Source organism: Curcuma longa, chromosome 13 (genome assembly GCF_044706935.1).
Source record: "Curcuma longa cultivar G26 ecotype Majalengka, Jawa Barat chromosome 13, ITB_CL_G26_1.1, whole genome shotgun sequence".
NCBI classification, from domain to species: Eukaryota; Viridiplantae; Streptophyta; class Magnoliopsida; order Zingiberales; family Zingiberaceae; genus Curcuma; species Curcuma longa.
This window is the reverse complement of record NC_133873.1, coordinates 5225019-5239851: the sequence shown is the minus strand read 5'-3', so window position 1 is coordinate 5239851 and position 14833 is coordinate 5225019. Positions and strand designations below refer to the sequence as shown.

The 14833-nt window shown below is 33.4% G+C and overlaps 1 protein-coding gene across 2 annotated transcripts in view; it reads right to left on the bottom strand.

Moving 5' to 3' along the window:
- Positions 1–826: 826 nt before the first annotated feature.
- Positions 827–14833, bottom strand: part of LOC141844036 (protein MICRORCHIDIA 6-like) — a 52444-nt gene continuing 38437 nt past the window's right edge. For both annotated transcript variants that reach the window (XM_074732022.1, XM_074732023.1), the window contains 13 exons: positions 14569–14647; positions 14287–14421; positions 13852–13950; positions 9698–9787; positions 9473–9619; positions 8932–9024; positions 5426–5477; positions 5193–5304; positions 4159–4394; positions 3976–4079; positions 2685–2758; positions 2347–2389; positions 827–1895 (listed from right to left, as the gene is read on the bottom strand). In XM_074732022.1, the coding sequence (XP_074588123.1) occupies positions 1782–1895; positions 2347–2389; positions 2685–2758; positions 3976–4079; positions 4159–4394; positions 5193–5304; positions 5426–5477; positions 8932–9024; positions 9473–9619; positions 9698–9787; positions 13852–13950; positions 14287–14421; positions 14569–14647 (1378 nt within the window). In that variant the 3' untranslated portion in view covers positions 827–1781. The remainder of the gene's footprint in view (positions 1896–2346; positions 2390–2684; positions 2759–3975; positions 4080–4158; positions 4395–5192; positions 5305–5425; positions 5478–8931; positions 9025–9472; positions 9620–9697; positions 9788–13851; positions 13951–14286; positions 14422–14568; positions 14648–14833) is intronic.

Here is a 14833-nt window from a genome sequence, read left to right as displayed (position 1 = left end):
AGACTTGCATTTGCAAGAGCACTATCAATCTCTTTTCTCTTTTAGTTCTAGGCCAATGCCACCGGAGCTTGAGACCCTAATGATTTATATATAGATTGATTAAAATCATGTCTACAAATATGTTAAAATCAGGTAATGGTTGTATATCTTGTAGTTCCTTCGTGACTATCTATTCGCTAGTGATGTTTTTCTATATGGATGGACTAGTCAATCACCACTCAGATAAAACAATTTTGTCTAATGTTTAACTCGAAGAAATACCTAAGAGCTTTAATAGATATTATGCACCTTATTTTTGTTGCATAATGTTCTAATTCTTGTTACTATGGTCATGAATACTAAATACCGGAAATTATAGCCTATCTAGCAGACTACCTTTCTCTTGGTAACTGTGGTGTCAATATTTACAGTTGTAAAAATTTCTATCCTTTTGTCTGAAAGGTACTTTTATATTGATATTGATAGTGTTCACAATAGCGGCTAACATTACAATTTTAACTTTACAATCTAGAATGATAGACTACATCTCTTACCTCTATATTTTATTTCATGTATTATTCTTTAGTCAATTACAAAATTGTACAATAAAGGAAGGTGAGTCTATTAATTAATTGCATAGCAGGTTTAAGAAACTTCGAAATGATCTCCACTATGGAGAGAGTATTGAAAATAAAGACCTAATAAGGTATGCACTTGGAGGATCTCTATTGTAAAATGAAATGAATTATTTTATAAATTTGAACTACATAACAAAGTTAACAAGTTTAAAGAGAATGATATATTTCTTCTTACATATTTGAAGACCAAAGTAGATACAAGGGCCAAAAAGAAGGGGAAAAGAAACAAATTAACTCAGATAAAAACAAGGCAATTGAAGAATAATGCAGAAGTATTTTCATAGTTGGTCCACTTGACCCTGATTAATGAACAGGTTGGTCAAAACAATTTGGTCAGTCTGGGCCGACTCACAATTCATTAACTTAAAATAAGAAGCGAGCTGGTCCAACTGTATCAATACAAAACATTTGGTTAAATAAAATTTTTAAATGTAACTCAGCATGGTCTTCGACAGTGATAAATTTTAACTATACCACATTGAACATTCAAAATTTAGAGATACAAATCATACTTACGCTAACCGAGATATCCACATTTGATTCACAGTGGGCTGGAATGTTTTGCGGCCGATTGGACAAGGACGAGAGGCAGAGGCTATGATTCAGTGTGCATTAAGTTTGCAGAGCAGTGTCAAGAAGCCGCCAGAAGGAAGACTCCATCCAGTGATCCTGCCAATTGAACAACTACCTGAGATTGAAAGGCAACTTCTTATTCATAGCCATGAAATCTACAGCATGAATCTAATGATCAATCAAAACTAGGATGTATACCACCTGTCACCTAATTGTTACATGACATGAAAACTAGATCTACTATAAACTTGAAAAGGGAATGATCTTCCAAAAGATAGCAATGGAATGCTAAAACCACTATGCTCATACTTCTACAAATTACAACAGCCCAAGAATGGTTACTTAATAATATGTCACAAAATAAGCACAAGGTAACCAGATTTACAGGTTCATCTCACATGAGAATAATGACCATACAACATATCGGCTGGAACAACCATTTCTGCATCTAAGATATTTGCAAGCGAATGTTTCACATAAGATGAACTCATCCTTTCCAAGAACTTTAAGATCCTGGGCAGTTTATAATGGATCATGGTCGTGATCATCTGATGTTTTGTGGTTTGGCAGAGGGTGACTAATAGACGTGCTTTAGATAAAATGATCTACAGTCTCTGTTTTAACATCTTCAACTGGTATGACATCAATCAGCAATTTCTTGTATGCCTCTAAAACCACTAGAAGCTCAGCTCTAAGTTTCTTCGCCTGCCAGATAAGATCAACAAATATTCAGCAGTCCAAATATCACTCTAAAGCATTCAATCATATGTTACTATGCGACCACTAGCAGGGTTTAATAATACCTTAAAGAGCACATCAATTTTGAAAAATTATCATGCATTGTCATTTCACAAAAGACTATCCTGGGCTACACAAATGAGCATATAGATATGATGATAGGAAAGAACGAGCATTAAAAACAGCCAGTACAACACTTCCTTTACGGAGTGTAAAAGGGAAGATGGAAAGTGGACAGAAGAAAATCCTCATAACTTGATTTCCAAAGTTTGTAGCTTAATTATATTGAATGTAGAAGGACAAGGCAATGAGTTAGGACTGAAATCTAGTGGATACTATGGTATTATCTAATGCTACTTAAAATGCAAAAACATCACAGTTTCAGTTGATCATAAAATGAAACACTAAGGGTTGAGACCTTTTGCATAAGTTGTTTCTCTGTCTCTTCGTACTCCAAGCACCTGAAAACAAGAAACAATGGTAAAAAAACTTGCACACAATTTTACCCAATAACTTTTGAAACTCTTGTGAGATTGGTAACACCAACGATACAAACATTACTTTCACAAGATTTTAAAGATAATCAAAAGAGGTAGCTAAGATGGATAATGGAAAGAAAAGAAAATAATGCCTTGTAAAAGTAGCACCAAAGAGTTTTCAAAATACCCCATTGTTGCACAGATTGACAAAGTGAAGGAAAAAAAATACATTTTAAAGAAACAAAACAACACTGGGAAGAGACAAATAGATACTTACTGATCACGTAGCTCCTTATTTTTTAGAATCATTGCTTTAATATCAAGAATTGGTTGCACACCAGAACCAGAAACCTGGACAAATTGATACTAGAGCATCAGAAAAAAAGTGAAACATTGTCATTACATTATGCAACATGAGAAAGCTTGTGGTTAGGGATATAAACTAAATTGAGACACAAAATCACGGTTCTCAAAGGACAGTTTATCTTCATGTCTGTGTTTTCACATTTTATCATGATTATAGAACAATTTGGACTTGTTACTGCCGCCTGAAAAATATGAGAAATAATATTTATGCAATTACATATCTAGAATTATATGTTTTATTGACTAGCACATAAAGGAAGGCCATGGAATTAAATATCTTATTATTTCTTGCAGCCAAAACTAGAAATGCTCCAGGATTTTGTATCCGGTTTAGCCTTAAACTAGCCTAGATAAAAATCTAGAAGTTGAATCAAGTCTAACTAAATCATAATGGACAAATCTTACTGTTGCACAGGTATGTGATTATAATTGTTAAGCTGTGTTATAATAAACTGTCTCTCAAGTATGCCGATGTAGTGGTTAGCTGTACTTCTGATCTGGGTAGCTAATATTTGTAGGAATGCTGAATATGCTTTGGCTTCACCTCAAAATTAATATCACAGCCTTTGTTCTTTCCTTAATTATTAAGTTTTATATATTTTTTTCCGCCTTCACAATTCCAAATGTTTGCTCTCTAACCCTTTTTCAAGTTTTACTTATTACAAATATTCAACTCCAGGCCTAAAGGAGTTTCTATATGCATACAGATTCTCATATTTGGATTGGCACTAGATACTGGCTACGAGATCCATTAGGTCTAAAGTGCATGTCTGGCTATCAGAACAATTTCAGTGGGGAAAAAAGTTCTGAGAACAGATTCTCATATTTGGATTGGCACTAGATACTGGCTATGAGATCCATTAGGTCTAAAGTGCATGTCTGGCTATCAGAACAATTTCAGTGGGAAAAAAGTTTTGAGAAAATTTCTTTCCATCATTGATTGATAATAACAAAAAACCAATACATACAAATATAATAGTTTCTCAAGGCGCGATCATGGAAGAAAAGTTTTATATTTCAAGTCCTAGAATTAGATCCAAAGTTCTAAGAGAGACAGAATGAACATATTCAATATCATAATGGTCTTAACATTGCCTGCTGCATTTAGTGCATGCACAGGAACATGGTGGTATCAAATTCATGCTGCATATCTTGTGGAAACAATAGAGTTATCAGAAGCCTGTTGCAAAAAACTTCCATACTTTATTCTCCTTGATGCTTCTAGATCCAGATAGATTAGATAAAATCTGCACTTTTTCTTCTGTGGCAGCAACTTGATTTTCATGCTTTCTTTTATGTGGTAGTCCTGGTTTGAACATCATAATATAACTGAGGTTAGCATAAAAAAACAAATTAGCTAACACTGAAGGAAATAGTTAACCTACCGGTCTGCATACTACCATCACGTTTTAAGTCTGTAGGTGTTACGCAAGATACAGGTTGGGTGGATGCGGTAATGAGTGTGGTCCTCTCCAGGTTAGCTGGTGTAAAATGGTCAGTCTCAACCAGATCCAAAGAGCTAGATGTTCCCAACTGAGGCATCTGGCAAACAAGAGCAGATGGACTTGGTGCTGTAGGCTTCTTCTTGTTATAGTAGCCCACCAAATGGCAATGAAGATCCCTGTTAAGAGAATCATAAATACAATATAATTTACTTATGTGCGCAAACAAAAAAGAGGAAGCCCGGTGTACAAAGCTCCCACCTAATGTGAGATCCCAAGGAAGGATCTATTGTATGCAATCTTACCCTGTGACTTCCAGGTCACACGGCAACAACTTTACAGTTGCGCCAAGGCTCCCCTTCTTATACGCACATACAAGTAGATAAAAAACATCATAACAGCCAAAAAAATATTAAAGATAACAATCGAAATATACAACAAAAGCTGAAAAGAATTTATGACCTAAACTAACGAAATTTCTCAATTGAATTTGTTATAACTTCAAAACATTTCCAACAAGAAAGTGACTCTTTATATACTGAAGGAAAATTTGCTTATGCTTGCTTCAATGGTTTTTATAGAAAGGCATCAACTGTTTGAATAAAATGGAATTCCAAATATTTGATTTACATCAATTAACAAAAAGAGAACAGATAATTGCCACTGCAAACCCCAAGAAATGTTAAAGAAACAAATTCTGATTGTGAAATATCCTCAAAGCTTTTAAGTTATTTTCCACCATCCTTACTGAAATTACTTGCCGTGAAAAAAAAACTTATTGCTGGTCAACCAAGTCAAATATGCAAATATATATTCATGCAAATCATTTTAAATGCACAAAGCATGTGTAAAAAGCTTCATCCATAATTGTTAATAGCAAGCAACAACTTCTCATCAAACAGGAAAAAAATATTGATAAGAGCAAAGAATTCTGAGGTTTGGGCCTCGTCTTCCTGTCCTAGAACAATCAGACTTACCAATATTCATATGTCATCTCTTTCAAGCGACTCTCAAGCCTTTGGTAAAGGACAGACTTCTCAAAATCCTGCTTATCATGAGTAGGTTTTATGAAATTTGTCTCAAGTACACCTGACAATTTTATAGGAAACTGGAAAATAAGTTGAGGATAGACTTTGAGCAGGAGGCCTCCAGCGTGACAAAAAGATTGAAATACAAAAAAGTGCCATCGGAAGGAATTTATAGTGCATACCAACAACTCCTCTGCCTTTTCCATAGGAATTATTTGCAACTTTCCAGTAAGGCTGCAAAATATTTACATTGCATGTTTAGTACTGTGTTACATTTGAAAGATACCAATTTCAAATAAAAGGAATCAGTTTCAGAAAAAGCAATGACAAAAAATCAAGCAAGAAACTAGCTTTGTCAATAATGGATTGTATCTCACTCCATAGCTATGTATGATTGAAATAAAAAATCTAATCTAAAAAACAGTGAGGAATATCACTATCAAGCAAGAACTAGCTAATAGCAGGTGACCAAATGGTTTTCTGATTTGCAAACTACTCAACAAGAAAGTGACAAAAATTGGCAAACATTATGGAGAATTATTCAGAATTTCCAAAATGAGTGTATTTTTTATTCAACACGAACAAATCATGCCACCCAACACTCACTCTCGACTAACAAGGAAGGAAATATTGTTAAACTAAAAGATAATTTAATATATGTGAACTTACCGTTTTTATAGACTTGAAATGAGATCAAGTTGCCTAAGAAAAGGCCTATTTTATCTCTAAAACTATAACCAATTTTTAAAAGATCTAATTTATCTCTAAGAAATATACCAAACACTTAAAAATTTACAAACTCATACAACTTGTAAACTATAAAATTTTAGAAGAAATTTCTAAATTGATCTCAAATTCTTGGATTGTGTTATTCTCCTTGATCAAGGAGAACTCAATTCTGAGTGAGTTGTTAGCACCTTCTTTGGTGGTTATTCCTAAGCAGAAGTGTTTGCCTCATAAAGATTGTTGAGTATTTCTTTGTTGTTCATTCTTGGACAACTGTTCCAGTGAGTGAGAAGCTAATGTACTTTCTTTTTATTTTAATTTTTAGAGAATTGACCAATGATTTTTTGTCTTTTCAGTCATCCCTATTAATGCGTCTGGAAATAGTCTCTGATCTGGAAGTGGAAGTAGTCTCTATGGTTCTCTAGTGACAAAGTCAACATGTAAAGCAAAGGCCCGAATGTCTCCTAGTAACTTAGCATACTTTTCTAATTTGAAAATTGGACTAATGTTTAAATAAGTTGATAATTAAATAAACATGCATTACAATCAATTTTTCTCAAATCTAGATACTTGCATAAAATTTATGAAATTTCTAGGGCTCAAGAATATATAAATTGTTGGTGAAATCAACCTTTGGTTAAGGTTGACCAAACTCGAGTTAGATTTTGATATTTGATCAATATATTTATTGGTTGAGCGAGATGTCAAGTAAAAGGGGAGATTGTTGGAGGGAGTGATTGTTGGTGTAATCGATCTCAGGTCAAGGTTGACCGAGTATGGTTTGGGTTTCGATGTTGATGGTTGACGAAAAAGTCAAGTAGATAAAGGTTGGCTAAATACTTGACAGTGCAAAAGTCCAAATAGATTACAGTTGACCGGACATTTAACGGTTGAAAATTTAATAGAGCGTTAGAAAGGATAAAGTCCAAGTGGATCACGATTGATCAGACACTTAACAATTGAAAATCCAACAAAGAGTTGGCAAGAGCAAAGTCCAAGTGAGCCACAATTGATGATATGACACTTGACAATGATAGAAGTCCTAACAAGTCACGGAAGACCAAATGACGGGCATGAGAGGGAATCTTGACAAGTCATGGAAGTCAAGATTGACCGGATGTTAGGCACTAGAAGAGAAGTCCAAACAGGTTAAGATGTTTGGTAATGGTGAAGTCCTAATAGGTCAAAGTTAACTAGATGTTAGACATGAAAAGGGAAATCCAAATAGGTCAAAGAGAACATGATGTTTGACAATAGTACAATCCTAACAGGTCATGGTTGACCGAATGCTAGACAAATGAAATGTTAACAGATCAAGATTGACTGGATGTTAGACGGATTAAATCTTAGTAACTGGATACTAGGCAAAATGAGAGTTCAACCTTGACAAGGCTGGAACAGAGATATCAATCGATTGTTATGAGAATAACCATCGATTGATGAGTACAAAACCAAGAGTTTGAGCTTTAAAGAGGTTTGTGCTATAAGCAATCGATTACTGTGTTCCAGCAATCCACTAATTTATCAATCAAGTTCACTCGACTGATGATGTTGCAAAGCAAACAAAAAGTTTTGAACTTGACTGCCACACTAGACTAATGATGGAATAGCAGTCAACTGTTGCTGAGCTGGATGGAATCATTGGGCTAATAGAGTAGAACAGCATTCAAATCTTGACCAAAGCAATTGACTGATGGGAGAAAGCAATCGACTGTTAGACAGTTTTCAGTCCTGACCTGAACCCTATAAAGGAAGGTTTCATGGAGGATTTTGTATGCTAGTTTTTGAAGATTTTGAGGGAAAGTGCTACTGCAGTCCGAACCTTTGAGAGACATTTCAAAAGAAATGAACAGCGAGCAAAGAAAATATTGTGTAAATAGTTTATTTACATTGTATTCATTTTCATCTTTATCTTTGCATTTAGTTTGTATTGCTTGTAAGAACATATATTGTAAGAGATTTTTCCGCCTTAAAAAGGTATCCAAGAAGGAGAAAACATAGTAGTGCTACCGCTAAGACACTAAGCCGTAGAATAGGAACCGAGAGTTTTGAATCATGTAAAAATTAATTTGTTGTGTTTATGTTGCTTAATTTGTATTTTCAACTGTGTTAACATTTTATGAACGAGCACACAATTGACAATCGAGAAGCAAATCGCTATTCACCCCCCTCCCTCTAGCAACATTAACAATCCTAATATAAAGGTAGTGCACAAGATGCTTTTATAATAGTATTTACTCAACTCAATTATTTTCCTAGTATCAACACAAAAGTGATGAACACACAACACACACACACAATTACTAGGAAGAGCTAATCATAATATTTCTCACTTTCTTCAAAGATTATAATTTTGTTATGAGTGATCTCTTTTGGAACACACACACACACACACACACAATTACTAGGAAGAGCTAATCGTAATATTTCTCATTTTCTTCAAAGATTATAATTTTGTTATGAGTTATCTCTTTTTGTTCCAACAATCAAACAGTCCTTTTCACTAATGATATCTTCCCCTCTCATTCATCCATGGTTTATATTTATCCTAAATTAAGGGCACTCATCTAGTTTATTCAAAGAGATTGATATTGAATCAATAAAATAACCAGGAAAAGGATAAACAATTGAAGATTTAAATAATACAAAACTGTATGTATATGCAGGTATATGCAATGGGGCGAAGCATACTTGAATGCATCACAGCACTTCATGTGCCACTGTAGCAGCAGGTGCAAAGAACACTATTAAAACAATTATACAGTCATACAACATCAAGCCAGAATTTAGCAAGCAAACTTTGCAAGAGTCAGAATCATTTGAAGAAAAAACCAGAAAGGCAATTTATCTATTTCAAGGTTCACTTTCAGATGATATACAAGATGATTCATGAGAATTTAAATAGGCAAACAAAATAAAATCTAGTAATACTAATAAAATGGTGAAAGAAAGAATGTCAAACCAATATAAGGCGATTCTTGTGGTAGACATTGAACCCATGGACATTAACATTTGGAGCACCATCTAGAAATCCAATGGTAGTGACAATAGAAGCCTAAATTAAGACAGAAACAGATCAACAACCCATCAATGATGTATAAGAATATTAAACATTCTTCTAGTTTGTACCACAAGTATCCGATGAATATTCTTACTTAACATAAAGAAGTTACTATGGTAGCTAGTTTTGGAATCATTTTCTTTAAAACATCATTCAAATAGAATTTAATTTTAGGTGCAATATCTTTATCCAGCTAACACAATTACAATGGATCCTTTCCCCGGAATGGCGGGAGCTTCGTTATCTTTATCCAGCTAACACAATTACAATCAATTAACAGAAATCTCAGATGTAAATTTTTAAGACACCATTGAGGAGCATAGAAATAGTCAGTTAACATAAAAATCGCAGATGTACGAAAATTTGGAAGACTGGTTACTGAGACATACAAAACATATAACAAAAGTCGCTCACTAGAGATGAAACAAGTTAAGAGGCAAACCTCTGAAACTCCACAGACGTGTGGTTTATACAATATGCATTCCCGATATATGAGATCATTAGCTATGTTGTGAGGTTTAACAACTTCCCCACGCAATACTATCCTGAAATTTTGTGGTATCCGTAGATATAAGATGGATATGTATGCCTGTATAGTTTTGTATAAGAAGCAATAGTTATATTAGGCAATGCTATTCAAGATCACATATTACTAGTTCAAACTTACTCGAAGAGAAAAACGTAGCCTATTTGCAACTTGTTTACTGTCAAGTTTATTTTTCTGCACTTGTCTTTGTGCTTCACTAATCATAATATCCTGCAGCCAATTAATATCCGCCAAAATAGATTAATCCCAGAACGACTAGAAGTGATATATTTTTAGTAAATCAATCTATTATTACACAACCAACATGAAGGCAAATATCATGGTTATCACAGGTGTTCCATCCAGCAAGATTTTCAAAAGGTTGGAATAGAAAAATACAGGAATATCTTTGATCAAATTGTGCAGGATCTGCTAAGTATCATTTGTGCTCCACCTTAGAGCAGCTTTAACCAATGTTGTACTACCTTGGAGCAACATTGCTCAAAGTTGCACCACCTTGGAGATAAATTGTTCTAGGGGTGAGAGCACCTTTAACCAAAGTTGCACCACCTTAGGAGTAGCTTTGGTTAAAGCTGCTCTAAGGTGGTGCACCGTTGGTCAAAATTACTCCAAAGTGGAGCACAAAAAGGTATTTTAATATCAAATTTTTAAAGGTGAAAGGTTGTTTTGTTAATTTTTAAAAGAGTGATGCCCTTTTGGCTTACATCTTCTCGCACAACTAATTGAAAAGTGTCAAAAAAAGAAATAAAACTTACACAAGGTATTCATTGGCCTAAAAAAAACTTATGACAACGTCAAATTCTAAAAAAAAAGATGTTAATGTAATGTATGTTGAAATAATTAAAGATATATATGAAGATGTAATGACAAGAGTAAAAAAAATATAAGGTACATCAAGGATTAACTCAAATTTCATATAATTTTACACTAGTCATGGATGAACTCACTAGAAATATTTAAGACACATTATCATAGTACGTGTTGTTTGCAAATGACATTATTTTGGTCAATGAGACACATGAAAAAGTAAATGTTAAACTCAAATCTTGTCGAGAAACACTGAAAGTAATAACTTTTAAGTTTAGTAAAGTAACAACAGAACATATGAAATTTATGTTTAATAGTATCAGACATAGCAAGACAAGTGTTAAGCTAGGAGATAGGTATATATGACGTTTTTGTAATCACCTATAACTGAGAGCTATAGGTATATATGATCGTTTTTGTAAAGGATTGAGAGGTTAATAGAAATATTTTATATAGAATACAAGCAGTATAGTTGAAATGAAGGAGAGCACCAAATGTTCTTTGTGATTGTAAGGTAACTCTAAAACTTAAAGGAAAATTTTACAAAACAATGGATAGAACTACTATGTTATATCGGATGATAAAGCGAGCAACGAGTAAAAGATGGAAGTCACAGAAATAGGAATGGTAAAGTGGATGTGCAGATATACGAGGATGGACAGATAAAAAACAAAAATATTAGAAAGTCAAGGTTGCGCCTATTAAGTGAAAATTCTAAAAAATGCATTTAAGACAATATGGTCACGTACTTAGAAGTCCATAAATGGCTCAGTTAGGTGATGTGAGACCATGTCAAATACGCACATTAATAGGACAAGAGAAACTAAAGAAAGCATGGTTAGCAACGATAAAAAAAATTCATTTAAATATAGATGATGATATATAGTAGGGAGTTGAGCCCAATAACAAAAGAAGATCAATATAGTCGACTTCACTTAAAGACTTGGTGGTTGTTGGGCGCCCTTTTGACGATATAGATAATTAAACGCCTCTTTTTGTTTTTTATCAACAATGTTTCAGTTTGTTAAATGATTCATTTCCTAACAATAAAAGGTAACCACATAAATCCCCTTAAATGACTTGACCTTAAAAGATCTTTGATGACATGACATTAGAAGAGCCTCCTATTGAGTTGACGCCCTTTGAAAAACAATTGTTATGCTACTAACCAAGATTTAAACTCATATATTATAATTTTTTAATGTTATCCGAAAAAACCAAATGAGGAATATGTACAAAATAAACATATTGAAATAAAAAATGTAAGACATCCATTTGACAATGACAAATGAATTACGTCCTTAATTAGCAAGTGTCCTTCTGTAGATATTTATAACTCTAAAGCTTGTCAATCTCAAAAGTTGATTTTCATGCCTACTGCTTACCACACTATACTATATTTTCTCCTAAGGTGATACAAGAGACGCATGACAAGGCAAGAACTTATTTCAAGCAAGAATTATAATTTCGAGTCATATCAAAATTTCAATCTTTGACCAAAACAACATAATTTCTAACTATTGTGTCGGAGTGCAAGCATATAGAGCCAATCACGAATTAGAGGTGAATATAAAAGGGAGATGAAGAAGAAAACAATGACGAAGAAGAGACGACAACTACATATCTAGGACCTAAATTTAAAATATTACTCCATGCCACATTTTTGTTCCCTAAAGTGTTATGGTTTAAGCATTGAGATATGCTAACACACTCGATGCGATTTGGTAAGTGAGAATAATGCAAATTAGGAATTTAATTTTTAAAGGTTTTAGATTTTCTAAAAGTTTATTTTCACAAATATTTTTATTAGGTGTATAAGTTAGTTTTGGAAATTCTTAATTTGATAGCTACCATAATTGAGAATAGGAGATTTATTCCAAGTTAGCTTGAGTCTTTTTAACCACTATTTCTTCTTTTAGATACTTTTAATTTATTTCTAACTTTGTTTGTACTTGCACGTTTAAAAGGGACCTCAATTCCCCATGCTAAAACTTCTTTGCAAGTGAAACTTGTTTTTTGTGAATTTTTGTTTATTTGTGTGAGATTGCTTCTCATTTTGTGAGTATTGATATGCTTTTGTGCTGCACCATTGGGTAGTCATCAAAATTTCAAAAATTACCAATTGCACTAGCTTACCTTAGTAATTAAAATGATCAATTATTCCCAACAATTTTGCAAAACATAAACTCAACTGGGGGATAAGATCCATGCAATTGACCCCAATGTAGCTTGACCCCAAATAATTCAGAAACCCATTTTTGTTGTTGAACGAGTATACCAAAGAACATAAATAAGAAGCCAACAATCTCAATTCTTACAAGTCTATAAAAGAACACATCATTAGATCAGTAATGGAAGCACAATACCAATGCCAATCAACAAGGTCCTGTAACACCAAAAGTTGCTCACACCTAGACAGAATCTTGCACAACAGAGGATGAGCACATTACTTTCAAGACATGAAAGATTATTGATGTGTTACTTTCAATTAAAGCAACTGACGTAGAACTACTTAGAGAAAACATGGTTCCTAATGTCTTCATCCAAGTAGAGCCAATTCTCTTACTGGAAACTAGAATCAACCCTGATCTATCAATCTACTAAGATTTCCATGTCAATTCGCAGAATCAATCCATTTACAACCTATCTAAATCACATTAATTGGAAAAGATCAAAAGAATCAACCCACGGTTTGAAATAAAATGTATGGTCAAAATGTACCATTCCAATAAATTAACAAAATTTGATCCGATTTGCAAGTAATCACTCCGATTGCCTATGCCAACATGTTGATAAATATCAATATTATGCTGACACTTGGCACACTTCAGTAAATATCAAGATGACATATGTTAATATTCTTTTAAGCTTGCTTCTTCAAAATTCTAGTTCAAAATACACAAGAAGAGTGTAGGTCTAAAACTTATTTCTTTTGTGAGAGAGGGGGTGTGGAACTTCTCTGAGATGATTAGGAATAGCTTTCCGCAACTTGTGAAGTTCTAATAGTGAAGGAGCTTCTTTTAAGTTCTGAGATGACTCATTATAGCTCTAACCATGATTACTTACAAAATCACTCACTATAGTTCTAATAGTGAAGGAGCTTCTTTTAAAATTGTATAGCTTGTTATAAAACTGAATGAGGGTTTTCTTCATCTCGGAGCAACTCCTTTAGTATTGTAGGCGTTCAAGAATATTTGTTTTCAATCTGTGAATAACTTTTTGAAAGGGCCAAAGAAGCGCCCAAGTAGCTCCTGTAAGTATGCAATTGTCTCCTCTTCCTTTTAGTATTCTTCATCTTCTTTCTAAAATTTTAAACCTTACAAAAAATTGAATCCTCCTAAAGCCAAGTAGTCAAAATACTACTCCAATCAGTTTTCTACCCCCAATTAATAAAATCAGGATGTTACATAATGGTCATGTCTAAGAGGAAAAGAAATGAACTCAGAAATTTAAAACGTCTTGCTAACCTTTGCATCTGACTGGAAATCAAGCTCGATATTCCCATCATCATTCAACCATAAGTTGAATATAATAATCTTTGTACCATGATGCCCTATGTCATTAAACTGTTCAGTAATCAGAAACAAGAAAATAAGTTAAACAAATAAAGCCATAAAATCACAAAAAGGTTGACCTTAGATTTTCATTAAACACACACATATACTAACACTCGCGTAAAAGGCAACCAAATTAGAAAAATGATGTGACATTAATGTACAATTAAAACACCACCAAAGCAAGGAAATAGTAACAAGTGATGTTTGAGAAATTATAGTTACTTCATAACTGTCCAATTTTTCATCATTTATAAGATAAAAATTTTCTTGCATGGTGGTAGTAACGAAATTATTGAATATGACAAGATGGTCCTAGCAACATTATAAATAATAATTCACTCTTACTTGTGCTAACAGTTTGCCTTCTGTGTTAAATGGTGACCACTCTAAGATCGTCGATAAATTTGAAGAAAAATGTTTCTCATCATTACGATATAATCTCTTGAATGAATCAGTCAGCTCGTCAAATTCATAATCAGCCTGCAAAAAATTGTGTACGCCAATTAAACTAGCATTTTTTGGTGGAGAAGGGGGATAAGTCCTACAACAATGGCATAATTTGCAAATAATCATGTAAAGAGAAAAGATGATAGCATAATTATTTTTTTCCCTAAGGATTGAACTTACAGTTGGTACAATAATGTCATCACAACCTGTCTCCCTGAGAAAAGTATAAGAAAGGAGCCCTATACTTTGAGTAAATGCCCTGGACAAAAGTAAATTTCGTCAGGTATTAATGACTTCAATTTATTAAGAGGATTTATAACAACCAAATCATTTTGAAGAAAATTGTATATAAATAAATGAAGTTTCACTAAGTTCAGCAATGAAAATTAGGCAAAAATCAAAAGGGCACTCATTTCCAATTAAAGTCAAATAGACGTCTCATTTA